Source organism: Protomyctophum bolini (assembly GCF_963924005.1).
Source record: "Protomyctophum bolini genome assembly, chromosome: 5".
Classification (NCBI taxonomy): domain Eukaryota; kingdom Metazoa; phylum Chordata; class Actinopteri; order Myctophiformes; family Myctophidae; genus Protomyctophum; species Protomyctophum bolini.
The window spans coordinates 43,845,568-43,872,714 of NC_137866.1; the positions used below are offsets into that span (position 1 = coordinate 43,845,568).

At 43.5% G+C, this 27,147-nt stretch overlaps 3 protein-coding genes across 3 annotated transcripts in view; 2 read left to right on the forward strand and 1 right to left on the reverse strand.

Annotated features, from left to right (window-relative positions):
* Window positions 1–417: 417 nt before the first annotated feature.
* p4htma (prolyl 4-hydroxylase, transmembrane a) lies at window positions 418–19,990 on the forward strand. Its single transcript, XM_080763122.1, has 10 exons — window positions 418–611; window positions 2,139–2,599; window positions 3,031–3,112; window positions 12,563–12,762; window positions 13,244–13,334; window positions 14,033–14,195; window positions 14,664–14,849; window positions 15,807–15,897; window positions 16,749–16,872; window positions 17,197–19,990. The coding sequence occupies exons 2-10, from the start codon at window positions 2,168–2,170 to the stop codon at window positions 17,415–17,417; spliced, it is 1,590 nt and encodes a 529-aa protein (XP_080619248.1). The 5' UTR covers window positions 418–611; window positions 2,139–2,167; the 3' UTR covers window positions 17,418–19,990.
* On the reverse strand, window positions 5,527–8,294 carry LOC308316008 (secreted frizzled-related protein 5; the record flags this gene model as incomplete). Its single annotated transcript, XM_080764329.1, has 4 exons — window positions 8,077–8,294; window positions 7,013–7,188; window positions 6,303–6,389; window positions 5,527–5,849 (listed from the first exon to the last, which is right to left on the reverse strand). Exons 1-4 carry the CDS (start codon window positions 8,253–8,255, stop codon window positions 5,527–5,529), a joined length of 765 nt encoding a protein of 254 aa, XP_080620455.1. The 5' UTR covers window positions 8,256–8,294.
* A 3,116-nt stretch (window positions 19,991–23,106) lies between the features above and the next one.
* Window positions 23,107–27,147, forward strand: part of LOC308315804 (sodium- and chloride-dependent creatine transporter 1-like) — a 35,648-nt gene continuing 31,607 nt past the window's right edge. Inside the window, exon 1 of the mRNA XM_080763964.1 lies at window positions 23,107–23,752. Coding sequence (XP_080620090.1) covers window positions 23,725–23,752 — 28 coding nt within the window. The 5' untranslated portion in view covers window positions 23,107–23,724. The remainder of the gene's footprint in view (window positions 23,753–27,147) is intronic.

Genomic DNA, 27,147 nt, shown 5'->3' on the forward strand with positions numbered 1-27,147 from the left:
AACATTACGGACATCATAGACCCCATGTTTTATGCCCAGCTTTGTGTGTTGTACCAAATGTGAGATGATTTGATTGGCTGAGCACAGAATGTGATGTATGATGATGTATGATGATAAGAGTGCCCCTCACTTCACACAAGTGTGATTCTTTTGTATAGAAGTGTGTGTGTGTGTGTGTGTGTGTGTGTGTGTGTGTGTGTGTGTGTGTGTGTGTGTGTGTGTGTGTGTGTGTGTGTGTGTGTGTGTGTGTGTGTGTGTGTGTGTGTGTGTGTGTGTGTGTGTGTGTGTGTGTGTTTTCTTTTATATCCACTAGGGGGCGGTACTGACATACTTCAGGCATGGAGGGTCAAACTCCTCGGCTCTCTTTGGCGTCTGACTGTGTCTCTTGTCTTGTTGTTAGGCAGGTTGTCAGGGGCAGCCAGCAGCACATCAGCTAGCAGCCCCCTATAGCTAGCGATTATAGCGATCTTTATAGCTTAACGATGACATATCTCTCTAGCAAAGACAACGACGGCCTGCCACATATCTTCCCTTTCACCCGGATCCGCCCGTTTTGCTCCACAAAAGCATCCGGGACGACTGGGTTGTTGTTTGGTGGAAATCTATTAGAGGTTAGTGGGGTTGTTATAGCGGCTCTGGTAGCTTATTGCTAACACCAGGAAGCACAGTAAAACAGACGTTTTTAGTTGGTTCATTAATCATGTCTAGGTCATGATGTGCAACGACCAGGAACATTATATACCGATTGACATTGTCTGCATTAAACACAGTTATAGCTTTTTATTGCAGGCTATTCCAATATCTAACACAATCTTGGCTGTTGGAAAGGTAGCCCTAGAGTGGCTTAGCCCCAGAATGGCTGTGATTATTAACTACATTTCATGCAAAGATTAAACGTATTCACAGCCAGGACAACAATTTAGGGCTTAGGGGCGGGCTTTTTGTGTCATCCTTTTAGTACCATTCTATAATCGATCCCTTGATTGAATAATTTTTTAACAGTTTGCAGAAAAAAGCACCGGGAAGTACAGTACAATACAACTTATACAATGTCTCCTAAGAGGATTTAATTTAAAAACCCCAAGAAAGCATATGGCTTGTTTCCATTGGGGTCCTTATATTCAATTCATCAGATCGTACCACGGTAATATTTGCAAACTGTTCATTTATAATATTCAATCGACCAATGCCATGAAATGTATGCAATATCACAGCCATTCTAGGGCTAATGGAAAGGGTAGGTCTATACTTATGTGAATCAAGCATTTAAAAAATAACTTATTACTGGGATGATTCAAGTGGTTAAAATCTCGTTTTGTTTTCTTTTTGGGGTTTTTTCATTGGGTGTGGGTAATGTTTTGCTATGTAAATGTCGATTATGACTTTTTAGCTTGTTTGTTGTGAGGCGACCACAATGGAAATATGTACCGGACGTTATTGTCTTATCATGGAATGTTTTTAACAGTTAGCTAAATATATATAGGGGCGGCGGTGGCTCAGGGGTAGAGTGCCTGGATTGGGAACCGCAAGGTTGCCAGTTTGAACCCGGGCTCCCCCAGAGTGACTGTCGAAGTGTCCTTGAGCAAGACACTGAACCCCCTAATTGCTCCCGATGTGCTAGTTGGTGCCTTGCATGGTTTCCGCTGCCGTCGGTGTGTGAATGGGTGAATGTAATGCACAATCTATGTAAAGCGCCTTGGATAAAGGCGCTATACGAGTAAGACGCGCGAACGCGGGAAGCGAACGCAGATCGTAAATTGCAATAACAATTAGAATAAATGACGAATTAGTGAGAACTGTGTAGTACTGTGAAATTAGTGAAAACAGGGAGCAGCCATCACACTCATGTCACCATCACTCATGCGTTCGTGTGTCTGTGCCCTTTGTGCCCATATATGGAGCTGAGTGATTTTTGATGCAACACACTCCATATTTGGACGTAGCTCCATATAATGGGCACAAAGGGGACACACACGCACGCACAGACATGATCTGCTAGGTCTCATAGTAAGTGCTCACTGCGTTCGCAATAAATGCACCATTTACCATTTACCATATACACAATAATGCTGAGAAGGATAACACAAACGAGGGCTCGCTTCCAATCTAATCAACCAAAAAAGTATTTCGTATTGCAGCCATTATAGGCGCAGTCATTCTATAAACGATGGAGGCGATGATGGGAGAGACTCAGGACGTCCCGGGCGAGGAGGATGAGTCCGGCGGCATGGACCGAGACGACCCCCCGTCGTGTCCCTACATCCCCCCGTACCGGTCCAACCTGGTCCGGGGGGACGGGCGCCTCTCCATCCAGAAGACCAACGTGTGCTCCCGGGCGTACTTCGTGGTGGTCATGGTCTTCTTCCACGTGTACATCCTGAACGTCATCGCCCTGCTGCTCTACGTGCACTACAACAACGGCCCGGCGGACATGATGATGATGAGCGGCGACGGCGGCGGCGGGGACCCGCCGTCGCCCGGCGTCGGCGACGGCGACCACCACGCGGCGGGGGGTCCCTCTGAAGCCCAACCTCCTAGAGACAACATGGACGGCGACTACCGACAAAGCTTCAGTCTACCTCGCATTGAAGGAATACGGGTGAGACTGTGTTTTGGATTGATTGATTGATTGCTTTTTTGACAGTTTTGCTAAATATAAATGTTTTCTACAGTAATGCTTAATATAACACAACACTCTGAGGGAGGGTATAGGGACATCGGGAGTCACACTTTTTGATGGCTGGTGGTAGGGCATTCCACATTTTGGAGGCACAATAGTGGTGCCGAATCTGGGGATGATGATGATGATGGAGGACGTGTTAACAATTATGTTTCTATTTAGCCGAGCAGTGGTTCTCAAACTTTGAAAATGTTTCAATGACCCTTCGTTTTGGTATACACTACTAGGCCATGGACCCCCATGAGGGGGTCTGCGGCCAAATACATATCAGTCCTTGGCACTATTTGTAGAATGGGCCTCAGGTCTTAGTGGGTTAATGGAACGTCTTCCTGTCTTTCATACATACATAGGTGGGACACATCCAACGGCTGTCCCTCATACCTGGTAGAACCCACGAGATGAAGACTCTCAGTCTTAAACCTCTGCTCTTTGGTAAGAACACCCTGCTTCTGACGTGTGTGTGTGTGTGTGTGTGTGTGTGTGTGTGTGTGTGTGTGTGTGTGTGTGTGTGTGTGTGTGTGTGTGTGTGTGTGTGTGTGTGTGTGTGTGTGTGTGTGTGTGTGTGTGTGTGTGTGTGTGTGTGTGTGTGTGTGTGTGTGTGTGTGTGTGTGTGTGTGTGTGTGTGTGTGTGTGTGTGTGTGTGTGTGTGTGTGTGTGTGTGTGTGTGTGTGTGTGGTGTTTTGGAGCCGTTTGGCTCCTCCACTAGTCCACTTCCTCCCTGGTAACTGTGGCTCCTCTACTAGTCCACTTCCTCCCTGGTAACTCTGGCTCCTCCACTAGTCCACCTCCTCCCTGGTAACTGTGTTTATGACATCCTAGTTTCTGCTATACTGCCACATACTGTAGAAAGGGTTCAGAACAATAATGTTCTGGACCGTGAGGCCTTGCTATACTGCCACATACTGTATAAAGGGCCAGAGCAGATTGACGTGTCAGGACAGAGGCTCTCCCGTGAGTATGTGAGCACGGACGATTTATCCTGTTGTGTGTCAATAAGATAATGTCACAACCGGTGTGTAGTCACAACCTGCTCTAGAGTCTAGTTATTTCGACTCAGTCTAAATGGTAAATGGTGCATTTATATAGCCGGCGCCTTTATCCAAGGCGCTTCACATAGATTGTGCATTACATTCACCCATTCATACACCAATTGCGGCAGAAGCCAGGTACCAACCAGCACATCAGGATCTCTAGGGGCCCTGATTTAAAATGTAAATCAATTGACCAAATTTAGCCCTGATTAAATGGCATTATTTCTTTCACCTTGTATGGGTAACACTAGACCAAACTAGGCTGTAATCTCGCTGTGTATGTATTGATTGATTGATTGAAATATTTATTAACAGTTTGCAGAATTAAACAGTACATTTCAAGCACAAACTCAATACAAAGACTGATAACTTTGAGTGGACGACACAATTGGCATTACACTTGTTTACAAGAGGGTCCACCATGTTCAATTCATCAAAACATTTAGAGACGTACAAAGACACTTCAATATAGTCAAAGAACAGAACAGGAATTCATCATAATGGAGGTAATGGAGGTGTAGCTGTAGCGTAATGTTGGGAAGTGTTGGTGTGCACAGTACATGCTCGGTAGAACATGATTTAACCCATTCTGACCTGAGATCAGATTCATACGAGGTTTCCACTGGACACACACTGGTCTGATTAACCCATTCTGACCTGAGATCAGATTCTAAAAATGTCAGATCGTTCTTCGATTTTTCAAAAATAGCAGACCTACAAGCTCGTATCGCGCCACTCGGTGGCGCGCTACGAGCTTGTAGATCTGCTATTTTTCAATAGATAAAGCATAACATGATGCCAACACCAAAATGGGTGCCCGGTCAGAATGGGTTAAGGCTGTATATGATTGATTGAGAAACCACGGGCAATTTTCAGTTTATTTATGATCTGCCAAATAGCACTTATTTTAATGAAATGTAAACGGAGAGTGTGTTTTTGTGGAAGAAGATCAAAAGAAAATCTGAGAGTCTGTTAAAATTGTATTGAAAAATAAGTCCTGCATGGTGGATCATTTATATAGAGTAACTATTTTACGACTAATTTACAATTTATAAACTAATATGTTCAAATAAGGGAACAATCCAAGGCTGAAATTTGCAAAAAAATGTCTTTATTTGGGAAGGGACGCTTCGGTCCTTAGACCTTCATCAGGACAAACGTCTTTTAATGTACAAGTTATCCCTATCATTTGGAAAATATCTTAAATAACTTTCTAACTCAAACATTGAGGATTAGACATATTTGGGATATAACTATTACATAGTAAAGTCCAATATTAACACTTGTTTTTACACACCTTTTGGGTCAATTAGTAGCATTCTTCAAAACTATTCAAAAATATATACAGTTAGTTGCTGCGAGAGTGAGGTCTAGTCAACACCAACTCAGGATTCCTGGATCGCTGCCCTCCACAAATTCCTATCCAACATCAGGTTCTTGAGCTCTGCAGTGTTGTTGTCGCGCCGCAGTGCGTCTCAGGTGGTACGCTTCTTTCCCCTCCTGGCTTTGCTCCCATAGGGTCAATTTACTTGCCTCAAGTTCTGGGTGCCTGACGCAGTGCCCTGCCAACCTCATCCTTCTCTCTCTGACTTTGTCCGTGAAAAGTGTATGCAAAAAAGTTAGCTCCATTCATATGCACAGTAGGTTTATGACAGAGGTCCACTCGGTACTGATCCATTCATATGTACAGTAGGTTTATGCCCGAGGTCCACTCGGTACAGATAGTGCAGGAAACACAATGCTTAGTAATCCTTAGGGTGTATTCCATCGTGTAAGTGTCATTGCCCATAAGCCCCAGCTCTACCCATTTAAACCCTAGTTCGCGGCGCACCGATGGCGCTTCCATTTGCGAGCCGCCGACACCAGGTTCCTGTCCCGCTTCTGCCACACGTACGCCTTATTGACCACCAGGCGCTCCCCCTGCACCGTGCCCGTCACCAGGAAGGTGCCACCTCGAGGCTGGCGCCGGGTCATGTTCCTCACGCAGGTGGCGTCTCTCTCCAGCCACAGCTCCATGCGGGAGCGGATCTGTCCGCCCAGCAGCGGGCCGTGCTTCAGAACCTCCAGTTTGGAGGCCAGGCTGAACTGGGCCACGCTCGCCGGACTGAACTTGAGCCTTGTCAGACGCAGCTTCACCACTAGGAGGGGGGCAGACGTAGTGAGAGAAGAAAGTTAATATGGATTCAAACGTGTTCTATATCGCTAATGAAACTAAGGGAGTCTACTGCTCCGCCTCAGCCAAACGTGGCCAAGCCAGAGCAGGACAACACAGTAGAGGAGACACTGTTGCAACTCTGACAATTGAAGTGTATTTTATTAAGGTACAAACAGAAGACTGACGTTTCGATGCTACTGCATCTTCCTCAGAATTGACTGAGCCATGACTCTGAGGAAGAAGATGCAGTAGCATTGCAACGTGAGTCATCACTTTTTGTACCGTAATAAAATAGGCTTCAATTATTGTCCTAGCTGCTCCAGTGTCTTCTCTACATAATTTATACTGAGTTCGATATCAGTGTTCAGAACTCTTTGTATGTCGTGCACTGTCTTCTCCAAAGAAAGAAGATATGGAAATATATACCAGTGCTCACCAAAATCACTCCTACAGAATGTGTCCAGTGTGTCTTTAGAAGAGGACGCCTCCTCCAGCTCACAGTCCATGCAGCTCGCTTGAGGCACTGAAACAGAACAAAGTCATTATATAAGGTCAGTCGGGTTGCCAGTTCTGAGTTGGTAACCTGTAGAGCGGGCACCAAAACATTGTGGGCACTAGGGGGATTGTTGTTCCTTCCAGACGAATGGAAATCACACCTTTTAAAGATGATTATGAGGGCCATCCATAATGTTGTCATTAAACAGCTTTTAAACAGACAGCTATTCAATGCCAGCCGGTAATAATAGGTGATAAAATGGCATCTGTTAATGAATTGCTGTCATCATTTAGGCTATATAAGCCAATGCATTATAACCTATGCATATAACCTACAACGTATTCAAATGCATTGAAAGACTAGACCAGAAATACATTCTAATTGAAATTCTATGTTATATTTAGTCATACAACTGCACACAAAAGAATAGCGCAAAGAGCTGATCTACAAGCTCAACACACCGCAATTTTTTGTGAGCTTGAAGATCCGCTATTTTAACATATCATAAGTTTTAACATTTTCGCTTTTAATGACATTACCAAAATACGAATGCCAGACTGAAAGTGGCTAACGAAGTGTCCGTTTCTTTCACCCAAATCAATAATTGCATTAAAATAGCTTTTAAAAATAGTTTTTATAAAGTGTCTCACCTCTGCGTGGCCCTGAGCTCACGCTGCTGTTGGTGACGGATGAGATGCACAGCTGGTCATCCTTGGGGAACTGGTCACAGCGCAGGATGTCAGGCCAGGGGTATCCATAGCATCCCATGATGGGTGCGCAGCTGTCTCGCACCGACTCACACAAACTCCTGCAGGGTGATACTAACCTGGTGGGGAATGGAGGAGGGATGAAGTATGGTCAAACAGTGGCCAAATTGACAAAGTGTGGGTCTTGTCCCCAGTTAAAATATGATTATTTGGTGTTCCTGGTGTTCTCTGGTTCAAATATGATTATCTTGGGGGGGTCCCCAGTTCAAATAGGATTATTTCGGGTGGCCCACAGATATGATTATTTTGCCCTGTCACAGCCTGAAAAGGTTGAGAACCAGTGGATTGGTACAAATGTTGTTGTTTTGGTGGTGGGAAAGAAACTAGCCCTGGTCAGATAACGTTTGGCTATTTATATATATTCTTTTCCCATCTAAAAGCGGTTTTGAATTTGTGAAGTGAAAGGAAAGGAGGCAGTTGTGCTTTTGTTGAGGGCCTGGTGGTTGGTTACGTGAAACCGAGACATTAGTCCAGATTTGCATAGGCGTCATCAGGGCTTTAACTACTTCTCAAACCACTTTGTTTGCCTCCGTTTTCTTTTTTTCCCCTTTTTTCTTTTCCCTCCAGAAAATACATGACTCTTAAAAACAGCTTGTCCTAGATTTACTAGACGCTTTTTATAGGCCTAAAGATAGGGTTCATTAAAAATTCAGTTTCAGGAGCAGAAAATACATGTTGGCAAGTTTCTGCTGTTCAAATTCAGCCTTGGACCCAGTCACAGCCTTCTGTAATCTGGATGAAAGCTAAAAATGTTATGACTAATGTCGTAAAATTAAGACTTCCCTGTCCAGACAGCTTCTCTCTAATAATCTATATAATCATAGAATTAGGACTGACCTGTCTGTCCAAACCGCTAAAGTGAGGTAACTATAATCATAGAATGAAGTCTGACCTGTCTGTCCAAACCGCTAAAGAGAGGTAACTATAATCATAGAATTATGACTGACCTGTCCAGACAGATGGGAGCGAACAGGGAGCAGAGGAAGATCCGGGCGTCAGGGTGACACTCCCTGGAGAGCAGGGGCAGCCAGCTGGCGCTCTGCTGCACGGCCTCCGCCGGAGACTCGTGGCCCAGCAGGTTGGGCATCCTCATGGCGTCGTAGCCGATGCCCTGGCACAGAGCCATGCGCGGCGGGACGGGCACGCAGCGAGATGGGCTGCGGGGCTCCCACCGCTGCCCCGTCGAGACCACGGGGGTTCCTCCGTCGTCTTTTGCTGCCTCAGTCTTCGGTCTAGAAGTAGCGCCGGTATCTTCGGGCTGTGTCTCTGTGTCTGCCGCTCCGATCCTTGCCTTGTCTCCGTCTCGAACTTCCCCAGGTCTGACCCTACCCTCCGCGCCAACTCTTCCTCTCCTGCCCTCTGCCCCCCCGGGCCGTGCCCGTGCCCTTCTGCCGGCACGGAGCGCCGAAGACGTGCTGCCGGGCCCGGCGAGCAGCAGCAGGATCAGTAGGACAAGCACCCAATGGTAGCAGTTTCTGGCTATAAAACGAGGACTAAGAACCAAAGCCATCCTGGGACAGAGGTCCTGGTGTGTTGGTTGTGTGGGAATGAAGGTCTGTGTATGACCGTGCCGAAGGGTTTGGGGAGAATAGGTGTATTTATAGTGGGTGATCACATTTGCATATGCAGGGAACAATAGATGAAAGGAGGCGGGATACTAATGACCGTGCTGGCTCTCGGCGTGGGGGTGGGGGTAAACTCGTATTAATTAGGCTAAATTGAGTTATGTGACTGTGTGTGAGGGAGCTCAAGGTATTAGGTGTAATGTTGATGTTAGTGACTGGGTTGTACTGTCTCTACAGCTTGAGGCCACAATTTACAATTTAGCATACGCTCTTAATCCTTAAACATGGTAATACACATACATCCAAATAGTCATCAAGGAGATTCATAAGCAAGGTCATATTGAGAGTTGCATGTGGAAAAATCAGACTTCTGTCAAACAATAATCATTATTTTATATTCTTCTTATATATTACGTGTGTGATTAATCATGGCTGATGAGAAACAGATAATACCTCGTATAGGTGTTAAGAGAATGAATGAATGTGACTCAGGTTGTAAAAGGTGTGTGTGTGTGTGTGTGTGTGTGTGTGTGTGTGTGTGTGTGTGTGTGTGTGTGTGTGTGTGTGTGTGTGTGTGCATGCGCGTGTGTGCGCGATTCCTGATCCAGATAAGCATACTGTCTACATACTGTACATACAGCTGTCCAACGTAATGAGGCCTAAACCAGACAAAAGGGTTTAACTGGCTGATGTGTAACAAACAAGGCTCCTACGTACTGTACAGACAAGACAACTTGCCGTAAGCCTTTTACTGAGCGAGGAAAGAGGCGAGAGGCTCTAGAGACAGATGGAGGAAAGGAGGGGGAAGGCTGGAGGGTAGAAACTGACATGGAGAACAGAGGTACTACTGTACACGGCGTGTGGGATTAGAACAGGGAGAAATGGTACACAGAAGGCTCTGAAAACAGGACCTGGCGAGGGATATAGTAGTTTCTAAGCTATGGGCCGGGCTCGGGACATTTGGACCCATTCTTATGGGTTGTGAGCAAGCAAATATGCCTTTACTTTGTTCCCTACACTTTCTTTAATTATTTCCGAAGATTCAGTTTGTAGATAGGCTATTTTCACTGGGTCCCGGAAAGACACCAAATGTATTCTTGGCCTGAAAAGGTTCTATTGTTTATGACAGTGCAAACTCTTTTCTTTATTTACAGTGGTGTTTGAGCAATTGCCTGTATGCATTTGAATGAGAAATGAAGAATAGCAATCACTGACTGATACTGCTCATTAGGACATTCAATGCACTGGCTAATTATCACCACAAATAGCCCCCCAGAGGGATATGAGTGGGCCTCATTACACGCATATCCACAATCACTTATGACTCCTGTGCACACTTTAGGACATGCACGTATAGCCCCAAGCTAACCCTAGCTTCCCTATTCTGGGCTGAAAAAATATATAAATATACGAAGCATTGTGAGCTGTAATGAGCGAAGAGGTTTGTGTAAAGGGGGGGGGGGAAATTAAGCAGACTTACTATAGAGCCTTGAGGGACTGTATAAGTGGTTAACAATTACACTATAGTAACAACGATACACAGCCTCAACTTAAAAGGCGGAAAAGTTGTGCGAGATAAAACTCCATTGGGTGAGTGATTGTTAAGTGGATTACAGACTCCAGCTTCAGTTAACAACAGTGCTGTTTTGATCTCTCACACTACTAAATGGATTAGGTTAGACCTTCAAGACAATTTACAGGACCTTTCAGTATGGAGCCAACATTGACATAGTTTTTAATAAACTTGTGTATTGTATTGTATTGTATTGTATGGCAGAAGGAGGGTGTTCAGCGGTTAAAAACTCCTCTTTGGACAGATCCAGAAAGACACTATTCTTCTGAATCACAGTAAAGTTGTATTAATTTCCATGCGACTGTAGATAAATCATTGTAAGATTGCAAAAAGCTGAACCACACGTTCCATGCTGTTGATCAATATGACCTAATCCCATTAAGGTCATTAATTTGTTGATCTTGGCTGTAAATGAGCATAGACTAATGGCCACCTATTGTTATGCCAATACAGACCTCAGAATGTGTGGTAATTCCTTTGGCCTGGTTTTGCTTGTTTTGTGTCCTGGAAAAAGATAATCACCTTAAGTCTCAGCACATTAACACCTAACTATTCATCACCTTTAAGTGATCAATAGTCGGGTGTCTGGTAATGTGATTTAGTTGGTTTTGGGGTGGAAACCTTATATTGATGCCGACTGTCAGGCAGAAACCTCTTATCGTATCTCCATATTTTTAACTTTTTGTGTGTTTTTTTTTCATACATTAATGCCATACTTCTTAATACACAACAGTATCAAAAGTAGCAGATCTGCGAGCTCTAAACGTGATGCGCAGCGATGCGTTAATTTTAAGCCTGTCGATCTGCTATCAATTTTTAATTTGAATCCTGAAAAGTAAAGTTTTGAACCTATGTCCACCCGACAGAGACAATATATAATGTCCAAAAGTATTTCAGGAAATGGAAAAAAATAACCTGTGTTCCAATGGATCCAATGTGGTTATTATAGACTCAGCTCTTGTTAATACTTTTCATTAGTTAAATATTTATAAAAACCCACAGACAGACCTAACTACTTTCCACCTGGCCTCCTATTTTAGGCATGTCATTATAGTCAATTATAGTTATAATTTAGTTGTGAGCTTGTAGATCATCACTTTGTCATATGACAAAGTGTGGCATTGCGTAAAGGTGCGGAAAAATAACAAAATATGGCATTCATCTATGGGAGATTTAAAAAAGAAAGATGAAATATGGTAATAATAAGGTTTCTGACTCTGAACGTGAGAATATTATACTCACCTCATTACGATACGGTTTCACAGCTCTTCCCACTTCAACTAACAACCAAGTCGAACCAAACGCTATATGAGATACCAAGAGTCAAAAGTTGTGGCACGAGTTGTTTTATTTACGCAGGTACAGTATTTCTCTTTAAAAAGAGCTGCCTCTGTGTATTAAGCAGTCTCAATCTAAACTGTCTTGTAAAAACAGTGTGAAAGAAACGGTTATGGCAAGGTTGTGCTTTATTGTTGGTGTGTACAGGTTTTGTTCGACTTCCTTCAGACAATGCAGCAGCATAGGTCATACTAATAACACCAGTAAGACACCCTGAGGGCGTTGAAACAGGTCTGGGAATGCCCATATGGGCCCTTTTTTGAGGGGTGCTAGTCCCTCCTATGTCTCCAGCTTTTGGGCCTGTTGAGAAGGACTGCCCGGCGTGGCTGCGCTAATAACTTTGGGTCGGTCCCGTCTAGAGTTTGGAGGCGTGACGGACTGACAGCCATATATGGTGACGGACGGACGGACAGACTGACTGACTGACAGCTTTTGCAGGTTTTCATAGTAATCTGCGATCTACAGTCGCAATAAATATAAAAATGAGAGTGCAAAAAAGCAAAAGATCTGCATGTGTTTTGAGTGTTTATCAATTATCATATTCAGTTACTAGGTTTGCTAAGGACTAAACATACTTCTCCCATTCCTTATGAAAACGCCACTCCTTGTATAAAAAATCACACCTGTGTGAACTGAGTGGTGCAATTCCCCCCCACCCCTCTCTCTCTCTCTCTCTCTCTCTCTCTCTCATATATATTAGCAGGCAACAGTGCAGCACTATCCCTCTCTCTGTTTCTGGCACAACAGCGCCACTACTGGTACTCATAGTCATATACTGGTGCTCATTAACGTCACATAGGCGGGCGGACACATAGACACGGACATTGCTGTTCCTTGGAGTGGTTGCACCACTCAAAAAAAGTTCACCCTAAGCTTTGGTCATGTTTCCAAGGCTGCAGAAGGGGGGCAGTATCTAAAACGGCTCCCGCTTGTGTGTTCCTTCCTCTTCCTTGTCAGAGATCCCGGACTTCCTGTCGGAGGAGGAGTGTCGCGTGGTGGTGCAGCTGGCTCAGCTGAAGGGTCTAATGGAGAGCCAGCCCACAGCGCCACCCAGTGGGACGCCAGAGGAGAGCAGCCAGCCTGGCCTGTCCCTCAGCACGGAGGAGATCTTCAGCCTGCTGGACCTGGACCAGGATGGACTGCTGCAGAGGCAGGAGGTGACTTTGCACTGCGTGTAGTCTCGTGTACTTAGCAGACAAACTATTCCACAATCATTCAAATGATATAAATATATAGAGAGTCTAGGAACTGCCGTGCACGTCACGAAAGCAGAGAATGGAAGCTGCCACCTGTTTTGTCATTTAAATATGTTTTAAAATATATTTACATTTTATTTGAGAATGTCCATTTCTGATAAGCAAGCAAGCTATATTCACTTCGATTATTTGTTTGCTTATATTGGGACAAATTTGCGCGATTTTAAACGGAAGCGGGGTAGGAGGCGTCACATCCCCTCTAATCATTTTCAGAGCTACCGTTCGTCCTGAATCACCAAAAAATACAATCGGTGAAACATTGTAACACTTCAGAGGCTGTGTGCGTGTGGTCACTCAGTGGTGTGTGGTCACTTCAGAGGCTGTGTGCGTGTGGTCACTCAGTGGTGTGTTGTGAACCAGCAGCTGTTGTGTGTTGAACCAGATCATCAGTCACTCGCGCTCTCGGGACGGGACGTGGCTGAGCCCAGACAACCTGAGGCAGATACTCACAAGCTTGGATGCACGTCCAGCAGGTACGTAGAGGTGTGTGTGTGTGCGCACACACACTTGTGTCCCCAAGTATAACTTTGTCGTAAAGCAGGGTAGTGCGGAAATAGCCAATGTGTCGTGTTAGGGCTTGTAGTGGATATGGACAAGAGGAAGGGGAGAGAATAACACTCACTCACTGGTACATACTGTAGAGGGAGGAATGGGAAGGTGGGGCAGGGTTGAATATTATAGGTTGGGTAAGTGATATTTCTTAAACCCTTTTTGGGTTGTTTAAGGTTAAAGCACTATATTCTAATCACTGCTATGGAGGGATTGTTCCCCTAGTCTCTCCGGCTCTTATAAATAAATGGAAAATACATTTTCAGGGGATATTTATGAGCTTCATTTTTATAGTGAATTTAGTCGGAGAGACATGGAGACTCCTGTTAATGAACAATCACTCTATATATCAATTAGAACATTCAGAATATAGAGCTATTTAACACTTATTTTAACCAAAGAAAATCACTTACCCTACTTTTAACGGAATCTGTTTTAGATGGTCGATAATATAACGTGTAACTAGCCGACTGCTATGCTAACTTTTAGATTATTAAATTCCCCTAAATTCCACGCATACAGTATCTGCACCTCTCTGGGTTTGTATTCCAGCTGCCCTCTGATAGTTATCACGTGGTTGCTCCTGTGCGTTCGTATCGTAATGTCTCTCCTCTCCTGACAGGTATGCTGACCTTGGAGGAGTTTCGACACATATACGACGTATCCCAGCATGCCGGGCAGCAGCGCGGCGGGGCGCACCTGGGTCAGATCAAACGAAAAAGCAAACACACGTTGTTGTACCAAGGGCCCGGATCTCACCACGTGCTGTACACTCTTAGGAACAGGTAACACAACACACACACACACACACACACTGTAAATGGCCACTTTAATGTTGTTTTAACCCCATCCTGGACAATCTGACATTGTGTGTTCGATGTCATGTCACACAGGACCACAATAGAAACAAGTCCCCGGGACATCTGCTAGTTTCTGCTAGTTTTTCCAAGTGTGAGAACTTAGAAATTAGAAGGCATTTAATCTGCCTCAGAGGTCTTTAACCCATTCTGACCTGAGATCAGATTCTAAAAATGTCTGTTTGAAAATGACAGTTTAAAAAAAATAGCAGACCTACAAGCTCATAGCGCGCCACTCGGTGGCGCGCTATGAGCTTCTATTCTTTTCAATAGCCAAAGCATAACATAATGCTAACACCAAAAGGGTGTTCCCGCCCCCAAAATGGGTTAAGGGATTAACAACAACATGCTCTTATTGAAACCCCTTCTCCGTGTTGTTTCTCCGTCTCGTCCCAGAGTGACGCGACTGACCCGTCTGCCGTCGGCCCTGGTGGAGCTGAGCGAGCCGCTGCAGGTCATCCGCTACGAGGACGGAGGCTTCAGCGACGTCCACCACCACAGCAGCCCCACCCACTCTGAGACCACCTGCGCTCACACCCGCCTGGCGGGAAACACGTCCGCGCTCACAGAGATCGCATGCAGGTAACTGTGTGTGTGTGTGTGTGTGTGTGTGTGTGTATCGCCACCTGACGACCCACAAGGACCAAGAAGGAGGACTCGGTCATACTCGGATACGAGTGACCGCCGATGATGATGGTTTGTGTGTGTGTGTCTGTGTCTGTGTCAGTGGTGGAAAAAGTATTCACATTTTTTTTACTTAAGTAAAAGTATCAATATGTAATATGTATGTTACAAGTAAATGGCCGGAATTCAAAATGTACTGTAAAAGTACACACATTTATTGGTATAAAAATGTACTTGAAGTAACAAAAGCAGAAAGTAATCTGTGTGTATAAATGTATAAAAATCTTGTGATCTTGTAGATGGGCTATTTTCAAATGGCCGAAATGTATAGGACTGAAGTGTTTTTCGGTAATAATAATCTAAATCTACAAAGTATCTAGTAACTAAAGTTTTCAAATAAATGGAGTAAATTATTTGGATCCGAGATGTAGTGGAGTACAAGTAAAAGTATTGGAAAGTAAAGTTGTACAGTGAATGAACTTGTTACTTTACACAACTGGTGTGTGGTATAATTGTAAACACTGGTGGTGCTTGAATCTTTGATGCATTGTTGGGCTTTGTTACAGCGCCCTCTGGTGGACAAATGGGCAGTCAAAGTTACATTCGTTTCACTGTCATTGTTCACATAGTTCAACTAATAACGATACAATATTAAGAACTTACTTGTTTAGGGCAGCAGTTAAACAAACATTTACGACGTGAGACGTCAAGTGGCTAATAGAAATACATCTCGTGACTTAACCCATTGTAGACGGGTTTGGTGTTTTAACTAAGCATTATGTTATACTTTAGCTATTGAAAAATAGCTACAATCTACAAGCTCATAGCGTGCCACTGAGTGGCGCGCTACGAGCTTGTAGGTCTGCTATTTATTTTAAATCGGGAGTGATTTTTGTTCCTCTTCATCCACCCCAGGTACATCACCGTGTTGTTCTACCTAAACTCTGTGGAGGACGGTGGACACTCCACCTTCCCTGTGGCCGACAATCGTACCTTTGAGGAGGAGGTGGGTGTGTGCTGTGTGTCTCTTGGCACATTTTAGACCCGAGGACGATTCTACAAAATGTCCTTCTAAATCCTGAAAGTTTTCTAAAATACCTATGTTTCTATGTCAGTGGTTCTCAACAATTTCATGTCAAGGACCCCCAGAATTATCTGTATTTGGTTGCGGACCCCCATCTGAAAATATGTAATTCCAGGGACCTCCTCCTCGAAGCAAACATTTGAGTTAAAAATGTTCGCTCTGAAAGAATATATATTCATTCTTGCACCACATTTTCACAATATATTTTTTTAGCAGACCTACAAGCTCGATCTACAAGCTATGAGCTTGTAGATCTGCTATTTCTCAATAGCTAAAGTATACAAGTACAAATCATGGAACCAGGCTAGTGTTCTCTCTCTGCTAGTGCTCTCTCTCTGCTGCTTATGAACCAACCAGCCAGCCACCAGGCCTAACAGACACATGCTACAGTATACTGTACTGTTCCCTTACGAAATGATGTGGAATGACCTTGTGCCTGAATGCTGCTGATAACATGCAGACACAGCTGAGCCTTGTCAAAGAATCTGATACCAAACTGAATATTATATCAGGTCTCATAACAAAAGATTAGACGTGTGCGTGTGTGTGTGTGCGCGGCACGCACAAAGGAGAAACAGTGACACAGTGTGTTCTTTTTTATTCCCTTGAATGTGAATTCTTGTTCATGTATTTGTAGTGTCTGATTCAAACATTGTGGAATCGCTCTACACTTCCTTGTTTTCCATTTTTATTCATTTCCTTCTGTCTTTCTTTGTGTGCGCGCATGTGCGTGCATGTGTGTGTGTGTGCGTGCGCATGCATGTGTGCGCCAGGCACTTGTCCAGGACGGTGTGGATCTGACGGACACACGGCAGACATGTGACAGAGGGAACCTACGAGTCAAGCCCACCACAGGGACGGCCCTGCTGTGGTACAACCATCTATCTGACGGCAGAGGTGAGCCCAAGAGGGTCCCCATCAGCAACATCAGCTAATACACAGCACCACAATCATTTTAACACTTTATCCATTTATACAATGGGCTATTCAATAATAGCAGACAAGCTCACAGCGCGTCACTTCATGCCGTGCTGCGATCTTGTACATCTGCTATTTTATATATATTTTTTTTTTGATTGCTTCTTAACAACAACCAAATTTATATCAACTTGGCAGAAAATCGTTTGAGAACTACTCTGGTGTACATTTTGCACATTTTCTTTGAGCATTTCTTGTTTCTGGTCCTCCTCTCCCCCTCTCTCTCCTGCGGGTGCCCACCAGGTTGGATGGGCGAGCTGGACGAGTACTCTCTCCACGGAGGCTGCCCGGTGGCCCGCGGCGGGGTGAAGTGGGAGGCCAACAGCTGGGTGAACGTGGACCCGGACCAGCAGCGGCAGGCCCGCTACCAGAGACTGGTTACCCACCGGCAGGAGGCAAAGCCTGGCATGGACGAGCAGCAGTACCACCCCATGTCACACAGCGACCTCCACCAAGACCTATAGCCAGCCACGCAGGCCCGGCTACGCACAATTTTGATAATGGTGGTAAATCTTTGCTACATTCATGTGTTTGTTTGTTTTTTTATTCCACTTCTCAGTCTGGGAGGATTCCATTTGAGCCTGATTTCTGAACGTCAACTGTTACAGTGCGTACCGAAGGCGCTTCAATAGCGCTCAACAAATCACAGTAATAAGGGAAGTGACGTGACCAAAGATATTTGATTATAGAGGCGAAATGGTACACAAATCCTACAAATGGTCTCTTATAAGTCTGATCTCGCGAACGCCCGTTTTCTGGTGTTAGACCCCGCGAGAGCATGTTTCTTGGACGGAAAATGTTTGATAATAAAGTAGATTTTCTCCTGATTTGTCTTTCTGAAAAATGCCATTTTAGTATGAAAATGCAGTCCAATCAGTGGCAATGGGGCTATAGAATGGTTCAGGAGCTGTGTTCACGTTCACTCCAATAGACTCCAACCTGCTTCTGGTCTCCTAAAAAGGGAGTCACCTACTTCACACAGATACAGTCAGGAAGTAGACCGGAGATGCCATGTCTTCATTTTTTTAGGGTCTTGGATTTTACATTGGAAGGCTCTTTTCCTGTCCCGCCCCCCGACCAATCAGAATCGTAGGCTCTTGGGCGTCCGAAAACCGACCCTTTCACATGGGAAGAGTCCCAGACTGAGAAGCCAAGTGAAAAAAAAACTGTAGCGAGTCAGTCAGGATTCCAAGCTATAGGGAAATCTAAACCTGTGATATATCATCCTGCTACAGAAGGGAATTTCTGAAACAACCAACTGGCTGTTTACAGAGGCCACGAATATTGATGGCAATACCAAGGTTTTTGCACATATTAGGGCACTAGAGGTTTGTTTTTTCTTTTTCCATCAAGTCAATCTTTGTCATGATCTGCTTGCCACTGAAGGGATTTCTGACTGTGACCAATAATATTTATATTTTTCTTCTTCTATGTAGGCTGTAGGCCTGTAGCTGTGACTCGAACAGAAAATGATGGTGGGGGATATCCCAATTTCCTGTTACAATACAATTTCTTTATCCACTTATAATCCATTAAGATTTGATGCCGATTCTACAAATGCATTCCAAATCAGTAGTTCTCACACTTTCAAGATGTTCCAAAAAGAAAGTGAGCTTGTATATCTGCTATCTTGGAATAGCCAACGCTAAAATCAAAGATTACACAGATTCTTTCCCGGTTTTAATGGGTTAAACCCTACTATGTACTTGACCTGTCCCCCAGTGTACTATGTATAGTACTACCCTTCCCCCCTACACCAAATACTGAAAATATCAGATCTACAAGCTCATCTGTTGGCTTGGAGGTCTGCAATTTTCACCAAATATTCCCCGTAGGATAGGGTTTGTGACGTGTGGTTTAAAAAGGAATAGATATAAAGATATAAAATGAATAATTTGTGCTGATAATGGTGAATGCAATCTGTCCACAGAGCACTCTTTTGGTAGTATTTTAGTCGACACGTAATACGTTATTTTATTGGGCAGAACGATAGCCATCTATATTAAGAGCCATATCACAGTGATGATTTGTGAATGTCTTCCTCTGGGACATTTCTGTGTGAGTAGCCTACCTACCTCTTTGTGTTTGTTTTTCAGTTATGTTATCAGTTTTATCTTCTATGAAATGTGGATTTGACAGAGCTAGAGCAAACCCAGGACTGTCCAAGCCACGCTAAGTAGGTGTGGATTGACAACTTGGGAAGTTGAGAAGCAGTGGCGCCGTCAGTCACACAAAAGTGCTGGGACAATAGCACTTATTTCCTGCGAAGCCCGCGGGTATCTGCTGCTTAAATTAATAACTACCTAGACCAGTCATCCCTCAATGACACAATTGAGGGTATGCGCGTGACATCATCGTACCTGGACATTATGCGGGAACGCTCACTGAGTGGCAAAAAACTACTTTCTGGCCTTGACAGCCCATTCATCCAAACAGAAAAGCCCTGTCTGAATGCATTAAACAATGTTAAACTCACCAACATTGCAGCTGTACGAAAATCTTGAATTGTCCTCTTTCTACCTGCAAAAGTTTTTGTTTCATGAAAATCCACCATAGAAACGTTATGAGCTACTTTCTGTCAAGAAATGCCCTGCATTTGATAATTTTTTGGAAGTTTGGAGTTTGGAAGTGCTTGTTTTCAGTCAGTTGAGTGATTTCCAACGAGCGCTTCCTAACTCCAACACTCCATGCTGCTCAATGTTTTGCCACTCAGTCTAGATGAGGGGGGGGGGGGCGTGTCCTGATGGGAAAAGCATGCATGTGCATACTCTCTATTCAGACCCAAATGACCCCCCTCCAGCGCCTATGTTGAGAAGCCATCCCTTCAGGTGTAATTCATGTTTCAAGGTTTCAAGAAGATAGTGTGTCTTATTTATTTGGGTGTTATTTATTAAAACTATTTGATTAGTTAAGTTAATGGAATATCATATTTATTTATTATTGCTTGATGTTGCACTGAATCCGTTACCATATTAATTTATTATATAATATGTATATTCTATGGTGTGAAAAATATATTAAAGAATGTTTTATCATTCGTCTTGCTGTTATGAGAAGTCTTTATTTAATGATTGGAAACAACATTGAATATTATGTTTGACTGTGCTGTGCCTGGGCTGAAACACAGATATTGTCCACAAGGTGGCGATCAATGCTAAAAGACATTAAACTTGATCATGTATTTTTTAATTATAACATTTCTTTCTGACATAATCATATTAAACAGTCATCTTTCGCAGATAAATCCAAGGTTAGATATTCGTTTAAACCCCACCATCCCAAATAGCACAGCAGCATACAATAAAGTCTTCTAATTTGTTTCTACTTGAAACAAATTTGTTTAAAAAAATTAATTATATAACTTATTTATCACATATACTGTAAAATAAATACTGAGCATTGGTTGCTTCTGGTATTTTAGTTTAAATGTTATTTATGTTCATACAAACATCAAACCTGTTTTATCTGGGACAGCAAGTTTGAGGCAGCAATATTGTAAATGACAAAATGACAAACTCACCTCACTATAGCTTACTTTGACAAATGTCATTAATAGGTTATCTGTAACTTAATATGACCATGATACGCAACCAAATATAAAGGAAGTATGTGAAATAATCAGAAATCGTGACACCAGCAGCCTTGGGTTGACAATGTTATCTCAAAACACATTCCTCGACAACCCACCAAGAGTGGCAAAGAAAGTATCAACAGCCTTTGCTTGAATTCCTGGCAATTAATATACTGTAGGCTACTGTTCCTGTTTCAGTTTGTGGAAGCTTGTCCCAGAAAATAATGTCACCCTCTCTTTAAGACCTCTAGACATTTGATGTGACTATATTGACTTGAAGTAAACCCTGTGTATAGTAGTATGTTTGTTAACTTATCACATACAGCCAGGACATGGATGTTATCTTATAGTACAGTGGGTCAGTCAGTGTGGTATAGTTAGCAAAGACGCCGGTCCTGTTGATTGATTGATTCAATGATATTGATGATTCTTTAACCCATTCTGACCTGAGATCAGATTCACACGAGGTTTCCACTGAACACACGCTGGTCTGATTAACCCATTCTGACCTGAGATCAGATTCTAAAAAATGTCAGTCGTTCTTCGAATTTTTCAAAAATAGCAGACCTACAAGCTCGTATCGCGCCACTCGGTGGCGCGATATGAGCTTGTAGATCTGCTATTTTTCAATAGGTAAAGCATAACATGATGCCAACACCAAAATGGGTGCCCGGTCAGAATGGGTTAAGATAGGCTACAGGCAGTACAATGATTTAAACACACCAGATGTACGGATGACACAAAATGCCAGAGGCCTGTTTCCATTGTTTCCATTCAACACTCAAACAACTGGATTTGTGTGTGGAGCCGCGGGACGTGCAGAGAGTGTTACAGTGGCCGTCCGTAAAAGGGCACCATTGGATTAAAACAGCAGATCTACAAGCAATCAACGGGTCGCAGCGCAACGTGTTGTATGAGTTTGTAGATCCACAATTTTTGCAGTCAGGGGCTGAAATTCTGTAAGGGGGCACTTTTGGATAGCCTATCAACAAGCTTGTAGATCTGCTATTTTCCCAGCGCATGGAAAGGAGAGGAGGTGCATTTGCATCTCTTTCAGTAAATGCTGCATTCAAGGTCTGGAGATTGCAGTTGTTTTACAAACGGGTAAAAGGGCAGGGGCTGAAGCCCCATTTGATGTCTAACATGTGTGCACGTGCCTGGTGTCTGTGGAGTTTATAATGTTCTCTCTCCATGTCTGATTCACTGCTCCTGCCCATGGCACTGGGCCACTGGCCTGAAGCCCCTCAGCCAGATGCCATGGATGAGAATGGCTGATCCTGACCGTCCTGATGATTATAAACCTACTTGGTTGACCAGGGCAATGTTTCTCAAACCTTGTAATTTCAGCGACCCTAGTGGTTTGGTGTGCATTAAGGGCCCCCTATACGTTTCCACTTGGTGGTTCCTTATATCTTCATAGGTTCATAAGTTTGGGATTTGTAGTGCGCCCCCCATCCAGTTATTACTGGCCCGGGGCACCGTCCGAAGAAAGAGAAAGGAAAGAGACTAGAGAAAGACATTGGACAAGACAAATCAAGAATTCAGTCACACTGTCAGTCAGTCACAACAGGAGGGAGTAAATTATACACACACAACCCACAAAACAACATGGGAATCTATAGTCCTCTAAGCGAAAAGCATGTTTTTCAAAGACACTATGGGTTGGGGGCAGCTTTGATCCTCAAACGGAGTTTGTTCCACAACTTCGGTGCATGCCAACACAGCAACGGCATGGTCACCCGTCCTACTGTGCTACACCAAACTTTAACCCCTACCTGCTCTTGTAGAGGCAGGTTGGTGCCTTGCATGGTTTCCTCTGCAGTCGGTGTGTATGTGTCTGAATGGGTGACTGTGAAATTACATTGCATAGTGCTTTGGAGAAACAGTTGCTATCATTTCAATCCAGTCCATTTACCAGTTGAAATTGTGCAAACTTGTATAGATCTGCTATATTTTCGCACTGTATGATTACTCCAGAATATATAGGGATGCTATGGTGCTATATTCTTCTTAGTATAAGAACAGACCCAAGTAGCAACTCTACTTAATATTGCTGTTTTTCCTACACCAAAATCTCTTCTGCTGTAGGCCTATACAAACACGAGAGGCGTTTTGTGAGCTTGTAGATCAGTTATTATGGCAAATGTTGCCCCGAAAATTTGAAATACTGGGGTTCAAGTGGTTTTAGTGATCCCATCCCTCCCTCCCTAAACTAAATGAATTAATACAAACGCCTGCATCCAGTTTAGCGCCTATAGCTGCTGCCAGCCTCACCCCATTCTTGTCATCATTCATTGCTTTGTACTCTGTCTGTGTGTGTGTGTGTGTGTGTGTGTGTGTGTGTGTGTGTGTGTGTGTGTGTGCGTGCGTGTGTACGTACAGTACGTGTGTGTTGCTGATGCTGTGTGCACAAATCAGCCAATAGCATCGCTGAGTTGCGTTTGACCAACGAAAGCAGGAGAAGGAGTAGACTAGAAGGGGAGGGGGGGGGTTGGCATGATCCAACCAGCATCCAACCGTCAGAGAGCTCGGAGCCAAAAGCGGTTCACATTCTCCGTCTAGCCCAGAGCCCGCTCAGAGGACCTAACAGACGCACACGCATAGCCTCGAACACTGCGACCACTGCGACCCTTATAATATACAGGTTCTCTCTTTTTTTGGACTTCTGACTAAGCGGTTTACCGAAAAAGGGGGAAAGGACAGATCGAGACCTCCTCATCATCAACCCTCCTCGGCTTTTATTATATTCTTCATTTAATTTTCATCCATGAGATTCTTCAGGCTTACCTTCAAGTGCTTCGTCGACTGCTTCTGAATCCCCCCGTCATCTGCTCTCGGCCACGTCTCTTGACTGTCTGACTGCGACGCTTTAATATTATTGTTAGACATTCCATCTCTTTCTGAGGGGTTTTATCTTACCAAACCAACGACGAACGACTTGAAACCAAAACGAATATTTTTTAAACAAAAATATCAAGAATCCTAGTCCGACATAGCCTAGGGGAAAGGACAAGTCCTACGCTATTAGGCTTCTGGGGAACTGCATTGGAGATTCACCTCTGTGACTGAGACCTGCGTAGAACTATAGTCTACCTTGTTGGCTATAGGCACGTGTGACGTTCTAAAACCAACAACACAGCGCTATTTGCCAAACTGACAGATAATTCTATCCTACACAATAAGCTAAATTATCTCACAATATGTCTCCAGAGGTGGAGGAAAGTCAAGGTGAGTGCAAGTGTCCCCCCCATATATGACACAGTGTGTGTAGTGTTAATGTCACCATAAAACAGAGTTGTTTATTTATTTATTTATGTTTGTATGAATTCATGTTTGTGTTTGTAAATGTTACTGTCTGGAAATCCCTCTACACTTCCTTATTTTCTATTTTTTGTCATTTCCTTCTTCTTTTCTTTTTTCAGCAAGAAACACACCTCCTGACTAAATAGTTTCCCTTTCCCCCCAGTACAGACAGTTATAGGTGAAAAGCTGTGATGCAATTAAGGGCAATTATGTCAATGTGAAAGTAACTTCTTTTTGCTGAACTCTATAGCATTAGTAGGCTACTGACAGTGACATGCAGAAGACATGCAAAGCAATAAAACGATGCAAAGCATTAATGGTAAAAGGCAGTAAGGCAGGTTGATTTATCAGTTTAAATATGCAAAGGCAGTTGAGGTTGCTCATTGAAGATGTAGGCTACTAATTATCATCATCTTCAGACAACTTTGTGTTTTTAAGACAGACAGAGGCAGTAAAGTATAGGCATATCTTATTTTACCATGCACCTACAGTATATGAAAGTAGGCTACTTTAGTTTTAAAGGAGACGGTAGAGCGGTGGCTATTAAATATTTTCATGTCAAGTACTGCCAAATTGACAGGCCACCACAGACCCCCGTTGGAAAATAGTTTATGCCAGGGACCCTAGAATGCTTTTGTTATTATTAGGTTCAGAATTGTACGACATAGGTGGCAAGAGTGAAAATGTTTTCATCTGATTATCTGTAGTCATTCTTATACATTCTCTGGGCTACAACTTCTAGTCAGTGAAATAATAGTGAAATAAATTAACCACTTTCAAAGCATGGTATCCATATTTTGAAATCTTATTATGAGGAAGAATGTGAAAACTAAAATCAACAAATATTAAATAACAGAAAACCTCGCAGACCCTTTTCAACATTTGAAAATAGGACTCAAGTGGTTAAAACGATATACCTCATTTTGCTGCGTAACACCAAGGACCGCTGGGGTCCCCGGACCCCACTTTGAGAACCATTATACATATATAGAGCAGTGGGTTTCAACCTTTTTCATAACAATGCCCATTATTTCTTTCTGAATTTGAGCCACGGACCATCATTTGATGACATTTTAGCCTCTCAGACCCAAAACTAAACCATATTGTATTGTCATCGGATGAGATTTTGTCCACAATTCCATGCTGTATTGATGTTGGTACCATTAGGAGAGATAACAGCCAAACGTTGATCAAAATAACAATTCTCCATTCTCTAGAAATGTGTACAGTAGACTGCTTGTGAAATGAATTAAGTAATGCCAAATGTTTAACAATAATTTAACTCTGGAGAGTGTGAAATGAAACGAGTCCATTTGGTTACATTTCATACTCTAGAGTTAAAGATATTTAAAGGTCCATTTGGTTAACAATCATTTAATTAGCTGGGGACCACCTGGAAACACCACTGGTGGTCCCCGGACCACTGGTTGAAAACCACTGTACTAGAGCATGGCTTTATCCTCTTTGCCCGTCAATGTGATGTGAATGTAAAGAGTGAATTATTGTGACGCACATCGATGCATTCCAATGAAAAACGGTATTATACCGTGGATTGATCCTTGACTTGTTCCAAGTGCTGGGTGAGTTAACTCAGTGGATCCCAAACATTCTCATGCCAATTAAATGTATTATTTATGCCAAATGTACATGTATTACATGTACATCTATCTTAATGTTGTGCCAAGAAATGTATTTGTTCTTTCTTTTTTCAAAATTAGGGAGCACAAGCCCACAATGTGACGCATTGTGAGCTTGTGGACCTCATATTTTAGAATAGCTGAAAAGTAAAATAGGGCTTAAGTGTTTTCAACTGTTTCTCATTTTCCTGGGGACCCCCTGTAGCCCCCTCAAGGACCCCTGGGGGTCCCTGCCAGACCCCACTTTTAGAACCACAGGGTTAGCTAGTAACTCCATAGATGCTATTAGCTCTTTCAACATCCATCCATGATGCCCGTCATCATCTCCCCTGTCTCTCTCTCCTGCACTTCTTCCCTGATCTTCCCACACTCCTCTTCAAACTGCCCCGATCTGGATCAATCTGCTTTGTGTGTGCGTTCCGTCCGCACCGTGGCAGCTGACATTGATATCATGGAATGAATGTGCAGCCATGAAGTGACAGATTCCGTGTGTGTGTGTGTGTGTGCGCGTGTGTGTGTGTGTGTGTGTGTGTGTGTGTGTGTGTGTGTGCGCGTGTGTGTGTGTGCGTGCGTACATGCTTGTGATGTAACGCTTTGCCTCTTAGAGTCAGACCCCTGGGTTTCTAGGCTGTCGTTTTATGCCGCATCACACAAATCAATGTGTCTGAAACGTTGCACAACATCACAGTGTGTGTGTGTGTGTGTGTGTGTGTGTGTGTGTGTGTGTGGTACCAAGAGCGAGCGAGAGCGATGACAAGGCTCTCAGATCTGTGACTGAGAACAAATTGACTGCAACACCATTTTGCCTCCATAGCAACCAGTGGGTGGGGGGGCCATTCCCCACACCGTGAAATCCTGAGTGTAGAAATGGACCCGTAAAGGGTGTACACTACAGACCCACGACTCATTTGGATTCCACAGAAGTCTTCAATGGAGTCCAGGTCGTGCGCCAAAAATAGCAGATCTACAAGCTCACAGCTCGTGCAACACGTGATCTTCCACAAAACCCTAAATGGTCTTGGATATTTCGTTAAAAAAAATCAAAGATTAAAGAACTCAATCTGCAATTTTTCAACTGGAATGTGGACCATATAGGTTAATATATTTAGACAAAAAAAACAAAAAAACAATTCTACATTTTGTGCTAATTCACTGATTGGGACTTGGCCTATAACAAGTGTTTTCGGTCACGAGAATTTATTTTGCTTTAAACCAAGGCTATATGTTGTGTAGTACTGCAGTAAAGGCTTCATCCCCAAAAATGCTGTCAGGTTTTTGGAACCTGTGAAGGGTTCTTTTTTTAACACTCCCCAGTATCAAATTAACACCGGGGGATTTGACTGTGCATGTTGACAGCCACTGCAGAGAGCTGTAATTTAATGGACGATAAGTGATGTGATTCTAGAAGCCCTGTTTGGCTCCTGTCATGGTTTAGTTTTGAAATGCTTGTCCAGATCTGCACTGACGCTTGTCTGTGTATATTTACCATTGGAAACCGGGAAGGCATCTGTGTCATTTCAGATTTTAGGGGGGGGGGGGGGGGTTGGCACAAATAATTTTGAGAACTACTGATTTATAAGGCATTTGTAGAAGTGGCCTCAGGTCTTAATGGGTTAAGTACTTATACCAACACAATCTTATCTCTTTCTTTCTTCTGCTTTTTTCTCTCTCTTTTTCAATCTC

Bases quoted from the DNA above. Each gene is read 5' to 3' on its own strand.
- p4htma (XM_080763122.1), top strand. From the start codon at position 2,168: ATGGAGGCGATGATGGGAGAGACTCAGGACGTCCCGGGCGAGGAGGAT. The intron at 3,113-12,562 runs GTAAGAACACCC...CTTCCTTGTCAG, and splicing joins TCTTAAACCTCTGCTCTTTG to AGATCCCGGACTTCCTGTCG. The intron at 14,850-15,806 runs GTAACTGTGTGT...CATCCACCCCAG, and splicing joins CTCACAGAGATCGCATGCAG to GTACATCACCGTGTTGTTCT.